This window comes from Grus americana, chromosome 14 (assembly GCF_028858705.1).
Source record: "Grus americana isolate bGruAme1 chromosome 14, bGruAme1.mat, whole genome shotgun sequence".
Lineage (NCBI taxonomy): Eukaryota > Metazoa > Chordata > Aves > Gruiformes > Gruidae > Grus > Grus americana.
The window spans coordinates 2,194,851-2,208,303 of record NC_072865.1 but is presented as its reverse complement, the minus strand read 5'-3'; the positions used below and the strand labels follow the sequence as shown (position 1 = coordinate 2,208,303).

Here is a 13,453-nt window from a genome sequence, read left to right as displayed (position 1 = left end):
GAGGAGCAGACAGAGGTCTCACAGCAGTGTTTGTATGTGCCTTGGTGGGGTTAAGGATGATCTGTCTGTTCAGCTTGCCCAAGGTACAGAAATGTTCATTAACAACCTCACAGTGGTCTGGAAGCTGCTGTGCAGGAGACTTCTGGCAGCAGGGGGTTGGGTTTGCCCAGCTGCACCTACCAAGGTGGATAGTTTTAACTGTGAGACCTCGTGGTGTGCCCAGAGGGGCGGTGGATTCTCTGTAGCAGATGTTGCTGGTGATGGCCAGCAGCCTTGCAGTGGTGCAGGGCTCGTGGGTGAGGTGGCCTGGGCTTTGCTAGGCAAGAAGGTAGGCAAGAGGATTGCAGTGGTTTTGTCAGGTCTTAGAGCCTTCATAAATGCAGATTTTCAAGGTTCTCATATCTTAGGCAAAAATAAATGCTCAGGCTTCTGCAAGACAGGAACAGACAGGAGCTGGTGATGGTGAGGAGCTATTCAGTGTGGAGTGGCTCCTCAGGGAGGAGATCGCACTGTTGGGTCAGTTAGGTGGCTCCTCCGAGAGGAAACACGCCTCGGCCGTGCCCAGAGGAGCCCACGGCAGTGGCCTTCCTCTTGATAGGAAAAACTGAAGAGTTTATTTTTTGTACAGTAAGAAAAGCAGCTCCAGTGACGCTTTATTAGGTCTATTTTTAGTTTGGCCCAAAGTGAGTGCTTGGTGACATGTCTCTTGGATCTCTCTCCTGTTTCCTGAGTGACCTGTTGGATGCAGACGACTCTGCCCAGCCGTTAGTCATCGCTGGCAGCGCGTCCAGCGCTACCTCCTCGGTGTGAGCGCGTCCCTGCCCCGGCACTGCCTCCTGAGCATTGGGGCGACCTGGTGCTAGCGAGGGAAGCGCGTCCTGGGGCAGTGACGGGGGGGATTTTGTTGGTTTGTGTGCGTGTCCAGCGACTGCCGTTTGTAACGGCTGCGGGTCGCTGCCCTGCGCTCCACCATGAGGCTGAGCTCCAGGAAAGCCTCACGTGCAGCGGTGTGGGTTGGTACCTTCTCCCTTGGGCAGAAGGATGCTCTCTGAGCAGTGCCCTTCAACAGAATATAGTTTGCAAATCAACACAAGGAAATGTTTTTTTAAAAAAAGTGTGTCTGCAATAGATTTGAAATAACGAGCTTGTTTGTTGTATGTCTTTACTGAAGGTGTATGAAATTTGATGTTAATTCTGTGTTGCCAAAGGAGGTTCCCTCTCGCCAGGCGTGTGTGCTGAGGGAGGGCAGGGCGCTGGGCAGCCAGCCTGGCACCAAAGGGCTCCCGGTCCTCTGGTGCCCTCTGGGCTTCTTCCATCCCGTGCCCTTTCTCCAGGACCCCTTGACATTATGGGCTGACGAGATACAGAACAAGATGGGTTTTGTTTTCAAGCTGGGGTGAGTAAATGCCCTTTGACTAGAAAGCTCAGTAGAAAAGTCAAAATGGGGGGAAGACAAGAAGGATGAGTTACTCTGCAGTCTGATGGCGTGTCCTGAGACCGATGTGGCCCGTCCAGGTTTTGGAGGTGTTGGGGATGCAGAGAGCCCATTGAATTTGATGGGAGGAGGTACCGATTATCCTGTGTATCCAAATGTCTTAATGATAAACCGGTGGGGAAACAAGTAAAGAGCCAGGAAGACTGACCGTTTGTGGGCAGAATAAACAATCAGAGTGTAAACCTTTCCCATGCGGTGCAGGCAGTATCTCCCCCGTACTTGGGAGGGAACAGCTGAAGCCAGTGGGATTTCTGTTGTGATGCAACCCTTGGCCACAGTCATGGTGAGAAGCTGGCAGAGCCTGGGCCTTCTGTCTCCAGACAGTTGTCACCTCGGATGGAAAAGCTGATATTTTTATTTTTTTTTCCTAACAGTAAGAAAGGATCCAGCAACACAGGCTTGATAAATCGCATCTGGATTCTCTGTAGTGATGTGTGTTCATGTGAACAAGTTCTTGTGCATTAAAAGCAATATTATTTCTTGCAATCAACCCTTTCTTATCTTGGAAGAGAATCAGTGTCCAGGCAAGCACACACAACAAGCCTAGGGCCCAGACGTAGCCAGCTCGGCAGTGCAGCTTGCCCTGTTCTTGCTTATTTTCTTGTCTCCTTTAAAAAAAATCCCTCCCAGCTCCTTTGAATGTTAACGTCTCTCATGGTTATGCTGCAGCCCTGGCTATTAGAGGAAGACTTGTTACTTCAAATTGAGTGATGTCTCAAATAAAGCAGCCATAATATTGTGTTGGAGCTGTGCTTTGCTGGAGCCATCACTTGAGAACAGAGGGTTGAGCGCCCAAAGGACCTTGGGCGCTGGACAGGAGACCTTGTGGCATCATGGATGCTGTTCCTGGTGACGCAAGCTGCTGGGAAGTCCTTGGCAGCATTGTCCAGACCTGCCCGTCTGTGCCAGAGGGGGAAGGCGAGCCCAAAAGCTTTTTCTGAAGCTTTTGTCATCTGCCAGCTGGGAGCATGAAGGCTTGTGCTGCATCCTTCCTGGAGGAGCTGGCCCCAAGCCCACATTGGGAAAACTGCCGGGAAGGGGATGTTGCAGCTTTTCAAGTGTGTTGGGGGCGGTGGCTCTCCCGTGGCCCCTGCAGCCCAGCGTCAGCATCTGTGGGGCTGCCCCTGCTCTCAGGCTGTACTAATATCTACTTATTTTTTTAAAATCTCTACTATGTCCTTTGATCAAGGACTTTAAGCACTCAGGGGATGGTTCTCCTTCCTTCTTCGCACCCCCACTTTCTAATGCCTTTCTTGGCCAGATCCTGTCATTCCCCCCCCGAAGTTAATGGGTATTTTGTCCCCAGCTTCATCAGGTCACGTTTTGCCCAGAGATATTCAGGAAAGCGCAGTACCTTTCCGTTCAGAAATGGAGCGGAGGAAAATCCTTATCAGCTCACGAAAGGAGTCCGTTTATGTAACCGATGCTCACGTGGGTACCGATGAAACGTGTGAGGAATCACCTAGGCATCCCTGTAACAAGGGGTGGGTGTTCAGGTCGTGGTTAATGGCTCTGAAATGCAAGGCCAGGAGTTCAAGTGGGCTTAGTAAGGCTGGAGCAGCGCCTGGTACCTGGGCTGCAGGGGGGAGGCTGTGATGGAGCCGATGAAGATTTAGCAGGGTGGTTCAGGATGCCCTGATGATAAATCAGGCAGCCTGCTCCAGCGTCGTCTTCCCAGCTGTTGTATCCCAATCCAAGGCAGCACGGGGTCTGCTTCGCCTGCCTTGCTGGTACCTGCGAGTAGGAGCAGGTGTGGGGCAGCTGGTGAGAGAAGATCCTGGGTGTTAAGCAGCCCCAGGAATTATCGCTCACGGAAACGTGGTATGGAGATCTTGGTATTTAGCCACAAAACGTATGCATTTGACTGGCAGCCAAGAATTTCGGAGTTTTAAATACTGTAAATGTGTGGATAAGGATGATCACATGGTAAAACTTGTTCTTTTCCTTTTCTTCTGACTGTGAAGTTGTCTCTAAGTTACACAAATGAAGAAATCCCTTATCAGGCAAGAAAGATGCTTTCTGGCTCCTCCACCCTGAGACTAAGCTGTTCATGTTCCTGTGATGTGCAGGGAGGAATTCATGTGTGTTTTGAGATTTTTTTTTTTTTTAAATAATAATTTGATGCTGTTCTTCCCAGTCCAATCCAATTACAGCCCTCTTGGTAATACCACTGGGCCTGTTTGTGTGTGGGGCAGGTGGGTGCTGGAGGACTGGCAGCTTCTGCCTGACCCTGGGCACAGCCAGGGACCCCGGGGTTGTTGCGTTGTGTTTGTTTCCTGACTGTGGTGTCAAAGCATAAATCCTCAAAGCTTCAGGTTTGGTTCCTTCTGTCTGCAATAAATCCTGGAAGCAGTTTCTTCCCCCTCCATCTGCAGGAGTGGCACTGGGGGGCCCTTGCCCGTGGAGGGACGGTATTTCAGAGATGGTAACTCTTCTTTTTAAACAGCAGCTGTGGAAAGCTCTGCCCAACTTGGGGGGCCTGGGGGCTGTTTTGTTCCATGCAACCATGGCAAAGCAAGGACAAGGGGCTGAGAAGGAGAGCAAGCCAGCGTGCGTGGGCTGGGAAAACCCAAATTCCTTTACAGATGTCGGTGGCGTGCAGCATTGCGCTCACAATGCGGATCAGATTTGTTCTCGTTCGCTTGCGGCTGAGTGACCAAGGAAAGCAGCAGCCCAAGAGCAGAACTGCAGTCAGGCCTGCAACCGCGATCTGCACCGGATGGATAACTGAACCCCGCTTCCCCGAGGACACATAGCGTGCAGAGAACCACCACGGACCGATGCACCATCACAGTTCTGCTGAGTCTGCTTGGAGAATTTGAGTATGAAGATTTCCTGTTCTTTCCTGCTCTCCGTACAGAGATGGAGTTTCTCTGGAAGTTTCTATGGGAGAAAGCCCAGTAATGAGTCTGCTGGACATGTAGCCCCAAAAGTCCCTGGAACCTCACGTAGTTGATGTTCTTCTGAGTCCCCCCTCCCGCCTCCCCCCGGCTCGTGGAGGTTTTCTCGGGGTCCGTTTGCTGTGAGCCGCGCAGGCACGCTGCTGGAAGATGGGAAGGATGACAATGATGTTCTCAAGTTTCCAGTAAAAGCACAACTGAAAAAGTGAATCACAGCTTCCCCTCTGGAGCTCCTCGAGGACTAATAGAGAGGAAAACCGGCAGCTTTCCAGAGCCTGGATACACAGTGATGGTTTCAGCCGAGAGGAATGAAGGAGGAGAAATCCTGCAGCTTCTCCTTCACATACCCTGGATGAGCCGGGTCCATCGGGGTGCTCAGCTGAGCTCAGCTCCCGTGCCTGTTCACCAGCCAGTGCAAAGTCTTGCCCACCTTGCAGAGCAGGTGAAAGCCCTACATGAGGCTGCAGGGATGGATCCATCACCTTATGGTTATCACAGCGAGACCCACAATCCTGGGGAAGCAGAAGCATCCGCTGTAGCTGCTTCTAGATTCAGTTCAGCTCCTTGATGCCTAATGCCCATATCGGTGACAAAAACCAGTCGTGACCATAGTGATGTGCCATCATGGGAGCTTCAGGAGATGGGCAGGAAGTCACTCCTCCCCCCAGAAGGGACTCTACGGATTGGGATGAAATGCAGCGATAGGGTTGTTCTGGAGGTTTGAGTAGCTGTTGCCTGCGCACACCTGCGTGGCTGCACAATAGCAGGGAGCAGCATCCCAGGCACAGCCTGGCGCTTTCCCAAGTGCTAAATGTTAGTTTATAAGGGAATGGCGAAATTAGAAATTCAGTAAGACTCAGGAATTCTTGCAACTTAAAAGCAGCTCTACAAATGTAGAGAGCAAGACTTGCAGATCATTACCAGGTGAAAAAACACTTTGGTAAAATAAGTGAGCATATGCAAGTAATCTTTTGAGAATGACGTTGAGTCTTTTAGAAAACAAATCGTGGGATAAAAGGTGTCTGCAACTTTATTTTTTTAGTTATGTCTTGTTAATGGGTCTGTTTCCCGCGAGGCCCCGTGTTGAAGGCCTAGCAGTAACCTAGGTCAAGTTGTTTTTTTAGGATTGTCCTAGCAGCCATTGAAACAGAGTAGAGCGTTGTTAGTGCAGAGTAATGATTTCCACATAGCTGACTTTAATCCCCTACAACACATCTGAAAACACTTTTCCTGTCCTTGAGCTGTAAATTAAACGACTCGGAACATTTGAGCGTGAGGTCTGATTTCTCACCCGTTACATTAGAAAGCTGTGATTAGTTTTTGCTGTTGCCTAAACACAAAGCTCCGACTGTCGGTAGCGTGAACCTGCTGCCAGGGTGGCTTGGGGTGGCCGTGCTGACCCTCTGTTCCCCACTGCTCTGGGGTTTGCTCGGCTCCCCTGCCCTTGGGGGGGCTGCAGGGGACCCCCTCTGCTGCTGGTCCTGCTGGGGACGTGGGCACGGGGGTGTTCCTGCAGCCGGGACGGGGGTGTGAGCTCAGAGCATCAGCTGTTCTGCAGTAGCTGCCCATGGCATCTCGCTCTTGGGCAGTCACCTCTTCGTTGTTTTGGATTACTCGTTATTCTGCTGCTCCCGTGGAAAAGGGGGAGTCTCCTTGTGTAAGTGCTCATCAAACACGCGACTTGCATTTCTCTTTGGTGAGCCCGGCGTTTCTCCCGGTCTCCTTTGCTTTGCCTTTTAAAGTGCCAAACAGAACCTAAGTTGTGCCATATCAGCTTAATTTCAGAGTAATACAAGTGGAGGCCGAGGCGAGCCTGGCTTTGCTCGGGCCATCGCTGGAAGCTGTACAAGGCTGTCTTGCTTATACCAAGAACTTCTGGTCGCTCTGAAGGACTGATGGTGAAGCCTCGAGTTTAATCATTAAAAGCACTGACTCTGAAGGGGCTTTCTACGTGCAAACCGAAGTCTGGCCACGTCCTTCATTAAGTGTGAAGACACCTATAATGATTTTTGGAAAACACAAGTTTAGCTGCTTTCTGGTACAGCCAGCATGATCTTTGTTTGTCAGGGGCATGGGGAACTGGGACGCCCCAAGTAGAAAGTACTGGGGACCGAATGCCGTAGCTTCACGCAGAGTGAATTTACTGCTATTGCTCTTATCTTCTGCAATCAGAATCACTTTCTGAATCTCGGTTCTTATTTACTGGCACGTTGAAGTCTCCAGGGATCCTTTAAGCTGTGCTTGGCATGCGGGCTCCGGAGCTGAGCGAAGGGGGATGTCGGAACTGCCCCTTCTCGGCGGCAGCGCGAGCACACATCAGGCTGAGTCGGTGTAGGGGAAAAAAGCACGGAAATTGTAATTATGGTCTCTGCCAGTGTAATTAGGCGTTTTCATTGTTCTGGGCCTCCAGATGAAATTCTTAATGTGGAAGCAATATATGCAGCGCTGGATTGTGGCAAAGAGCGAGTTGGGATTGCTAGGAATGCTGCTGTTCCTGGGAAGGATGGTTTCCTTTGTCCCACCAAAACCAGTTGGGAAGACCAGCTTAAAAAGAAGGGTCCCAGCCTAAAAACTACAATTATTATGGTAAAAATAATTAATTGGTATAAGACATCTAGCTATGACAAAGAGCAAGTTTTTCCCTGTTGAAAGAGCTATGAAGGAAGTAGTGAGTAGTGATTTGGAACCAAACAAGCTTAAATCCTCAGGGGATGGATCCAAAGTGTGTTAAAGCCAGTGGGAGTCTTTGCTTGTGAAAGGTTTTTGGATCAGCCCCTGAACTTGGACAAGTAGGTTTGTATGCTGACTGCTTTAGACGCAAAATACCAAAGGTGAAAAAAAAATCACCTCAAGGATTCCTGGGTTAAAACCTTATTTTTTTTTTTTTTTTCAAACTTGGACTCTGCTGATAATTAAACTAAAGCTGAACGTGGTGTGTGGCAGGGGCCAGAGTCCGGCGAAGGACGCTTGGCTGCAGCGAGTGATCTGTGCCCGTCAGAACAAGAGCTATTTTCATTCGGTGCTTGCGACAATAAACGGAAGAGTTTGCATTTGAAAGCTTTATCTTGTACTTCAGGCAGTTCCCATCTCCCAACTCAACCTCTTAGCACCCAGGAGAGCCTGTCTATGTACCTGCTGGATCCCGCTGCTCCCTCCTGCCCCGAGCGATGGAGAGGACAGCTGCGCTGGAGGTCGCATCCCACCGTTTCCCCAGGTGCTGCTGTGGGGAAGAAATGACCAGGCACGTGGACGATCTGCTGCCTGCTCTGGCTTGGCGGGGCTGAAGATGCATTTGTGAATGGAAACCGTATTTTTAGGACTTTTTCTATCCAGCACCTGTGTTGAAAGGGTCAGGATGGTTCATACAGGGTTGCATAAGCCTTGTAGCTGAAAGGCATTTATATAATTCCTGCTGTGTCCTAGCATATAGGCCTGCCAGGGAATGAAAAAATATATATACACACATAATCAGAATACATTTCAGGATTCAGGGCCAGAATGAAGGGGCAAGGCCAGGAGTACGCTAAAGAAGAACCGCCACGAGCCTAACTACTGACTTCTTGAACTGGAATAGGTTTGTATCTTAAACTCCACGCTAAGTTGGAGCCTGCAGTTCAAGAAAGATTTTGAGCTTCGTGGTTTTAATAGCGTGGAAGTGGCATCTTCTCTACTTACCACTGTACTATTTCTGAGGATATTTCTAGACAAACACATATATATTAATTCCCTGGCAGGCCTATATACTGTATGTGTATATATTTGGGTTTGGGGTTTGGTTTTGGTTTTTTGTTTTTAAGAAGTCTGTTTTTTTGTTGTTTGGAGGGTTTTTTTTGTTTGGTTCGTTGTTTGGTTTTGGTTTGTGGTTTGTTGTTTTTTTTTTTTAAAAAAAAGGCAATTTAAGTTGAGATAACTTAATTTCCCATTGCAGAGCTGAAGGGAAGACCTGGTCACCCCCTGTTCTGGAAGATGGCAAGGCTCAAGCGTACCGGATCAACATAGAGCCAGAACCGCAGGTACGGCAGCAGCAGCCCTGCACGCAGGCTGGTCTTCCAGCTCGCTTTTCTGAGGGGACGAGATCCATGTCTGGAATCTGGAAAGCCCTCTGCTCTGCCTGCAGTCCTTCCAGAGGTGAAGGAGTTTCTGTGTGTGGTTTTAAACACCATGTTTGTTAGACTTTTCCCTGCAGGTCTTGCTGTGCCTGCCTTGGGCTGGTAAAGCCCAGGCTCCTGGGGTGAACCAGATCCCTGAGCTGATCTGGCTTAAACCCCGCTCTGTAGCTGCCCTCTGCCCAAGTTAGGCTTTGTTGGATCAGCTTGCCAGTGGCACGAGGAGGCTGGGCAGCCCAGGGGTGGGGGGGGTGCAGCACCCAGCACCAGACCCCCCTTGAGGCCAACGACCAAGCTCGTGGTCAGCGTTATTTTTGATGGAGCTATTGGGAGCCATGCGAAGGGTGCTGCCCGATGCCTGCCCTTCCTGGAGCACAGCACGCCCGGGGTCTGTTTGCACCTGCCTTGGCCGACGTGCCTCTGTCTCGGCTGCTTCCAAAATCCACCGCACCCTCCTAATCCCGTGGCGGTGATTCACTTCATGTGGTGGTGGATGATTTTTTTTTTTGGTAATAGTCTCTTTTTTTTCTGTCTCACTCCTTTCTCTTCCTTCTCTCTGTTTTGTAGCGTGTCTCTTCCCTCTGTCTTCAGCTCTTTCCCTTAGACCCTTCTGCCAGCACGCTGCCTGCATCCTGCCCTGCCTTCCTGCACCTTCCCACCCCACGATCTCCGAGAGCAGAGGCGAGGGCAGCGCTGTCTCCAGCAGCAGCCTGCTACCGGGAGGTGGATGGAGCCGAATAGATCTCCATCTTTCGTACCCATCTCTTGACTAATAGCTCGTTAGCGAGGTCAAAGATGACTCTTGTTCTCCTTTGGCTCCTCAAAGGGAAGAGGAGCTGTGTCTCGCTCCTCCCTTTCTGCCTCTGAGTTACCTGACTGTTGGGTTTGGGTTGTGCTGGCCCATGACGCGTGCTGCAGAGGTACCTGGGGAACGAGGAGGAGATCAGCAGGAGGGGATGGGGCAGGGGGGAGCTCCCGCTGTCTTGCTCCCCCTCAGATGGGTGCGGAGCTGATGCACATGCTGCAAGTTATCCCAGGGCACGTGAGGTGATGGACGGCAGGACTGAAGCCTGCTGAGACTTCTTGCTGCTGCAGGTTGGCCAACCCTCCCAGAGCAGCGGCAGAGGCACCAGAGCTGCCTGCAAGCTTCAGAAAACAAAAGTACATCAGTTCAGGCTGGCAAAAAAAAATCCTGCTATTGCCATAGCAACGTGGGAACGCTCTTGTGCTGATGCTGAGTGTTCAAATATTGCTCATACGGTTTCCTTCTCTGCAAAGGTGGTTTGTGTTATGGGCTGTTTTGTGAGAGCTTTTTCTCCAGCGCTCAGCAAGTGCCTGCGTGCAGGTGCTGTTGGCTTAGTTCTGCCGCTCGTTCCTAGAGGTGGCTCTCTGAGTGTCCTGAGCAGGGTCCCCCCGCAGCCCTCCCTTGGCTCGGTCCAGAGGAATACAAGACCCGCAAGGGTGGAGGAGGGCAGGATGATGCTACGAGGAGTGGTGTTGGCCTCGTTTCCCTTCAGCGGGGAGAGAGCACTGGCAGCAGAGACTCCACTAAACAACAAGGATGGGGGTGAGATTCTCCAAACCCCACGAAGAGCAGACCTGTCAGTCTGTCAGGCATTGCAGCCATGTGGAATTGGCAAATATTTTGCATTCCTGCCCGAGGACAGCAGGCAGAGGGGTTTGCATCTGCTGGCACAGCACTGGCAAACCTGCCCCGGTATTGCACACGAGCAGCTCGTGGGTCTGTTCGTCTTTCTGCACTGACTGACAGAGCAGGGTGATCTGTGTGCTTGGGCTTTGGGTTCTGGCCATGTTTGCTTCGTTAATCAATTACGGCAATCTTTTTAGATAGATATTTTTTCTTAATATGGACTTTGATGTGCCCAAACCCTTATGAATAATATTAAATGAGGACCAAATGTGCAGCAGTTCCGCTGCCAGATACAACATTTCTGAGGTTTAATGCAGATTGGATTTGAATCTGACTATTAATATATGTTACATATGGATCTTTTTAAAAATTAGACAGTTACATAGAATATAACGAGGGGGTAGGGATGGATTTTCCTGAATCCTGACCTACACTGAAAATGTCTAAATCTGGGGAGTACTTGGTGGGTAAAACGGACGTTTTGTGGCAAGGCACAGAGGCATACGAACAAGAATAAGGAGGTAAAACCAGCAGATTCGTGCTCTTGCTCTCTTTTCGATAGCTGCATCTCCACATTGTCTTGCTTAATGGCTTTTCTGGTCTCCCAGGGAGGAGGTGAAGGAGGTACCACACACACATTAGACTATTCTTGCTGTGGTTGCACCCTAGCTGTGCTGGTTGACTCCCCTCCCTCCCCAAACCGACCGTGCCTCAAGCGTGGTTCACGCTGACGGCTCGGGACGCGTGCCAGTAGCTGTCCGAACCCCTGCGTTATTGCAGATGGCCTCTGACTTGCACGATGCTAAGGGTGATCATCTGCACCCAGGAGTGCAGAGCCTTGCAGCAAGCATCCCATCCCCTGGGAGCAGAGATCCCGGTCATGGCTGGAGTCCCCTGTGGAGTGATGCCGTAGGACCCAGGGCTGTCCTACGCTGTATTAATTCAGCCCCTGTAGCAAAGGCACTTGTTTGATTGTGAGAAAGAAAAGGCTCATTGTAAAGTAATAGCTTGGCTCAAAGTGTGCAACCTTTAGGTGCACTTCCTCGCATCTGGAAAAAAGCAGTCTGTTTTGAAACGGGGAGGGGGGGAGAAAATCTGCTGGAATTCTGCCCTCGAATCACAAAAATAGTTTTGGGGTTGTCCTCAAAAGGGTTTTGAGTGTCTTACCCCAAGTGGCCTTTCCAGTAATGCAGAGCACATGTCCTTTCTTCCTTCAGATTTTGCTCTATCAACTCTTACATCAGCCTGGACAAAGATGTCTTGAAAGTCTTTTGACTTGTGACTACAGTAATTCTTGCTAGACTGAATCTGTGTGATTTTTAGGAAAGCATGTACACTACAATTACATTTTAGTTTATTTAGGCACAATCTTTGTCTTGAAGGCAGTGAGACTTGCAGTTATCTTTTGTGCAAGGGAGCTTGGGAGGTATGGACCAGTGCTGAGCTCTCCTCTCTTTCCAAATCTGTTGCGGTTTGTCAGTTGAGCTTTGTGGAAAACCCCTACTCTGAGACCAAGAATGTAATCAATCCTCCTTATTAAAACTTTGATTAATGCCATGACTGCAGGGAATAACTGCCCTCACAACTGAAGAAGTTGGAAGTGGAGAGAGCTGCTGGTCCACAATTAGCAGAAATGACACTGAACAGGATGTGAGTCAGTCACCCTTGTGAAATAATATTTTATTTTTTTTTAAAGTAGACTTTGGTTATCAGATCAGTCTGTCCTTAACGGCAAAGGTCGGTAGAGGAGGACGCAAATTTAGTGACGTTCAAATTTGCATCCTAAATAACGAAGCGCTGTGTCTTTGTCAGACCCGGTCGTGGGTGATGGCGGGACCCAGGGGGATGCTGCGGGGCGGCTCGGTGCTCTCCAGCCAGCAGCGCCGTCACGTGAAGTCAGGACTCCCATCGCACAGACACGACGTCGCTGCTGACGTGTTGGGATCTCTGGTCTCGCTTTGCCGCCGCTGTTCACCCGGTGCCAGTGTTGCTGCGGGCACCGTCCCCGGCCGTCCCTCCCTGGCAGATGGGGAGAGCGGGAGCACCAGTCCGTCCATTTCTGGAAGTCCCGCTGTCTTCGGCTTCTTGTACCGTGAGCTCGCTGGTCAAAATACCGCCACGCGGCGCTAATAAGCGGAGAGGATGTTTGCCCTCGTGACAGTTCCCCTACTGCCAGAATTGGCAGCTCTCTGGCCTGGGGGGGCTGCAGGCTGTGGGGCAGAGCCCCGTCTGCGCTAACGGACGGCAGATCAAGCGTCTGGGTGTGAGAATAATTGCAGCAGAAATTAAACTGGCAGCGCGTAGCCGAAGCTGGAAAAGGATGCAAGTCCTCCCAAACCTGGACCCTTGGCTAAAATAAGCTACGTGGGGTGAGAGGCTGGGTTTCCCCTGGCTTCCCCGGGGAGGGAGAGGCACTTCCGCAGGCGGTCGTCAGCCCCGTCCCATGGGAATGGCATCCCACCTGTGTGGCCCTCAGGGGAGGGATGGGGGCGGTGGGGTGGCGCTCCCGGTCCCCTTGCCTTGGTCCTCTCGCGCTGTGCCCCGTGAGCGGCGGCTTTCCGAGGCCGACCGTCCGGCTGAGGGCTGAGCTCGGAGCAGTGAAGGAGCGCTGGTCTGTCCATCGTGCAGGGCAGTTGCACAGAAAGGCTGAGAAGGCTGTTTCTGCTCATCACTGAAGTTGGTTTTTTTCCTACAATGTGTTATTTTGTGCTTGACAGCAAATTCTCAGTCCAGAGAGATTCCTAGTTCGCTCTGACTAAAATCCGGTGCGAGGCATGCAGCTTGCCGTGTGAAAGTACCAACCAGGATGGGGTGAAGAGGAGGAACTGGGGCCAGTTTGCATCTACCGTAGGTGTTCCAGCAGCACGAGGCGGGCAGCGCCAGACGCCCAACGCGAGGTGTAAGCCAGGCCAATGGAAATGACCCCGCGTTCGGGTGCCTCCTGACGACCTGCTGCCTCCTCGCATGTGTCCTCCAGGCAGCGTGGGCTCTGCAGCATCATTCCCGTGAGCTTTTCATACCTGCCTTCACCTCAGAAATAGCCACCTCGTCATAGTGTCAGTCTGCTATACTGCTGATCATACTTGCTCCTAATTAAAAACATTAAAAAAAAAAAAAAAGAAAAAAAGAAAATCACATGTGGGTTTCAGGTGAGAGTCTGAGCCTCCGGTGTCCCAGCTCTGGGCACCTGGGGACAGCGGTGGTGTCCTGCAGTGGAGCAGGGAGGGCGGTTTGATCTTCACTTGTCCCTTAGCACTGATTTTAACAGCTTTAAAAATGTCTTAAATATTCTCATATTTAT

General features: G+C 50.8%; 1 protein-coding gene across 1 annotated transcript in view; it reads left to right on the top strand.

Moving 5' to 3' along the window:
- Window positions 1-13,453, top strand: part of PDLIM4 (PDZ and LIM domain 4) — a 52,285-nt gene that overhangs the window by 16,702 nt on the left and 22,130 nt on the right. Inside the window, exon 3 of the mRNA XM_054841198.1 lies at window positions 8,324-8,408. Coding sequence (XP_054697173.1) covers window positions 8,324-8,408 — 85 coding nt within the window. The remainder of the gene's footprint in view (window positions 1-8,323; window positions 8,409-13,453) is intronic.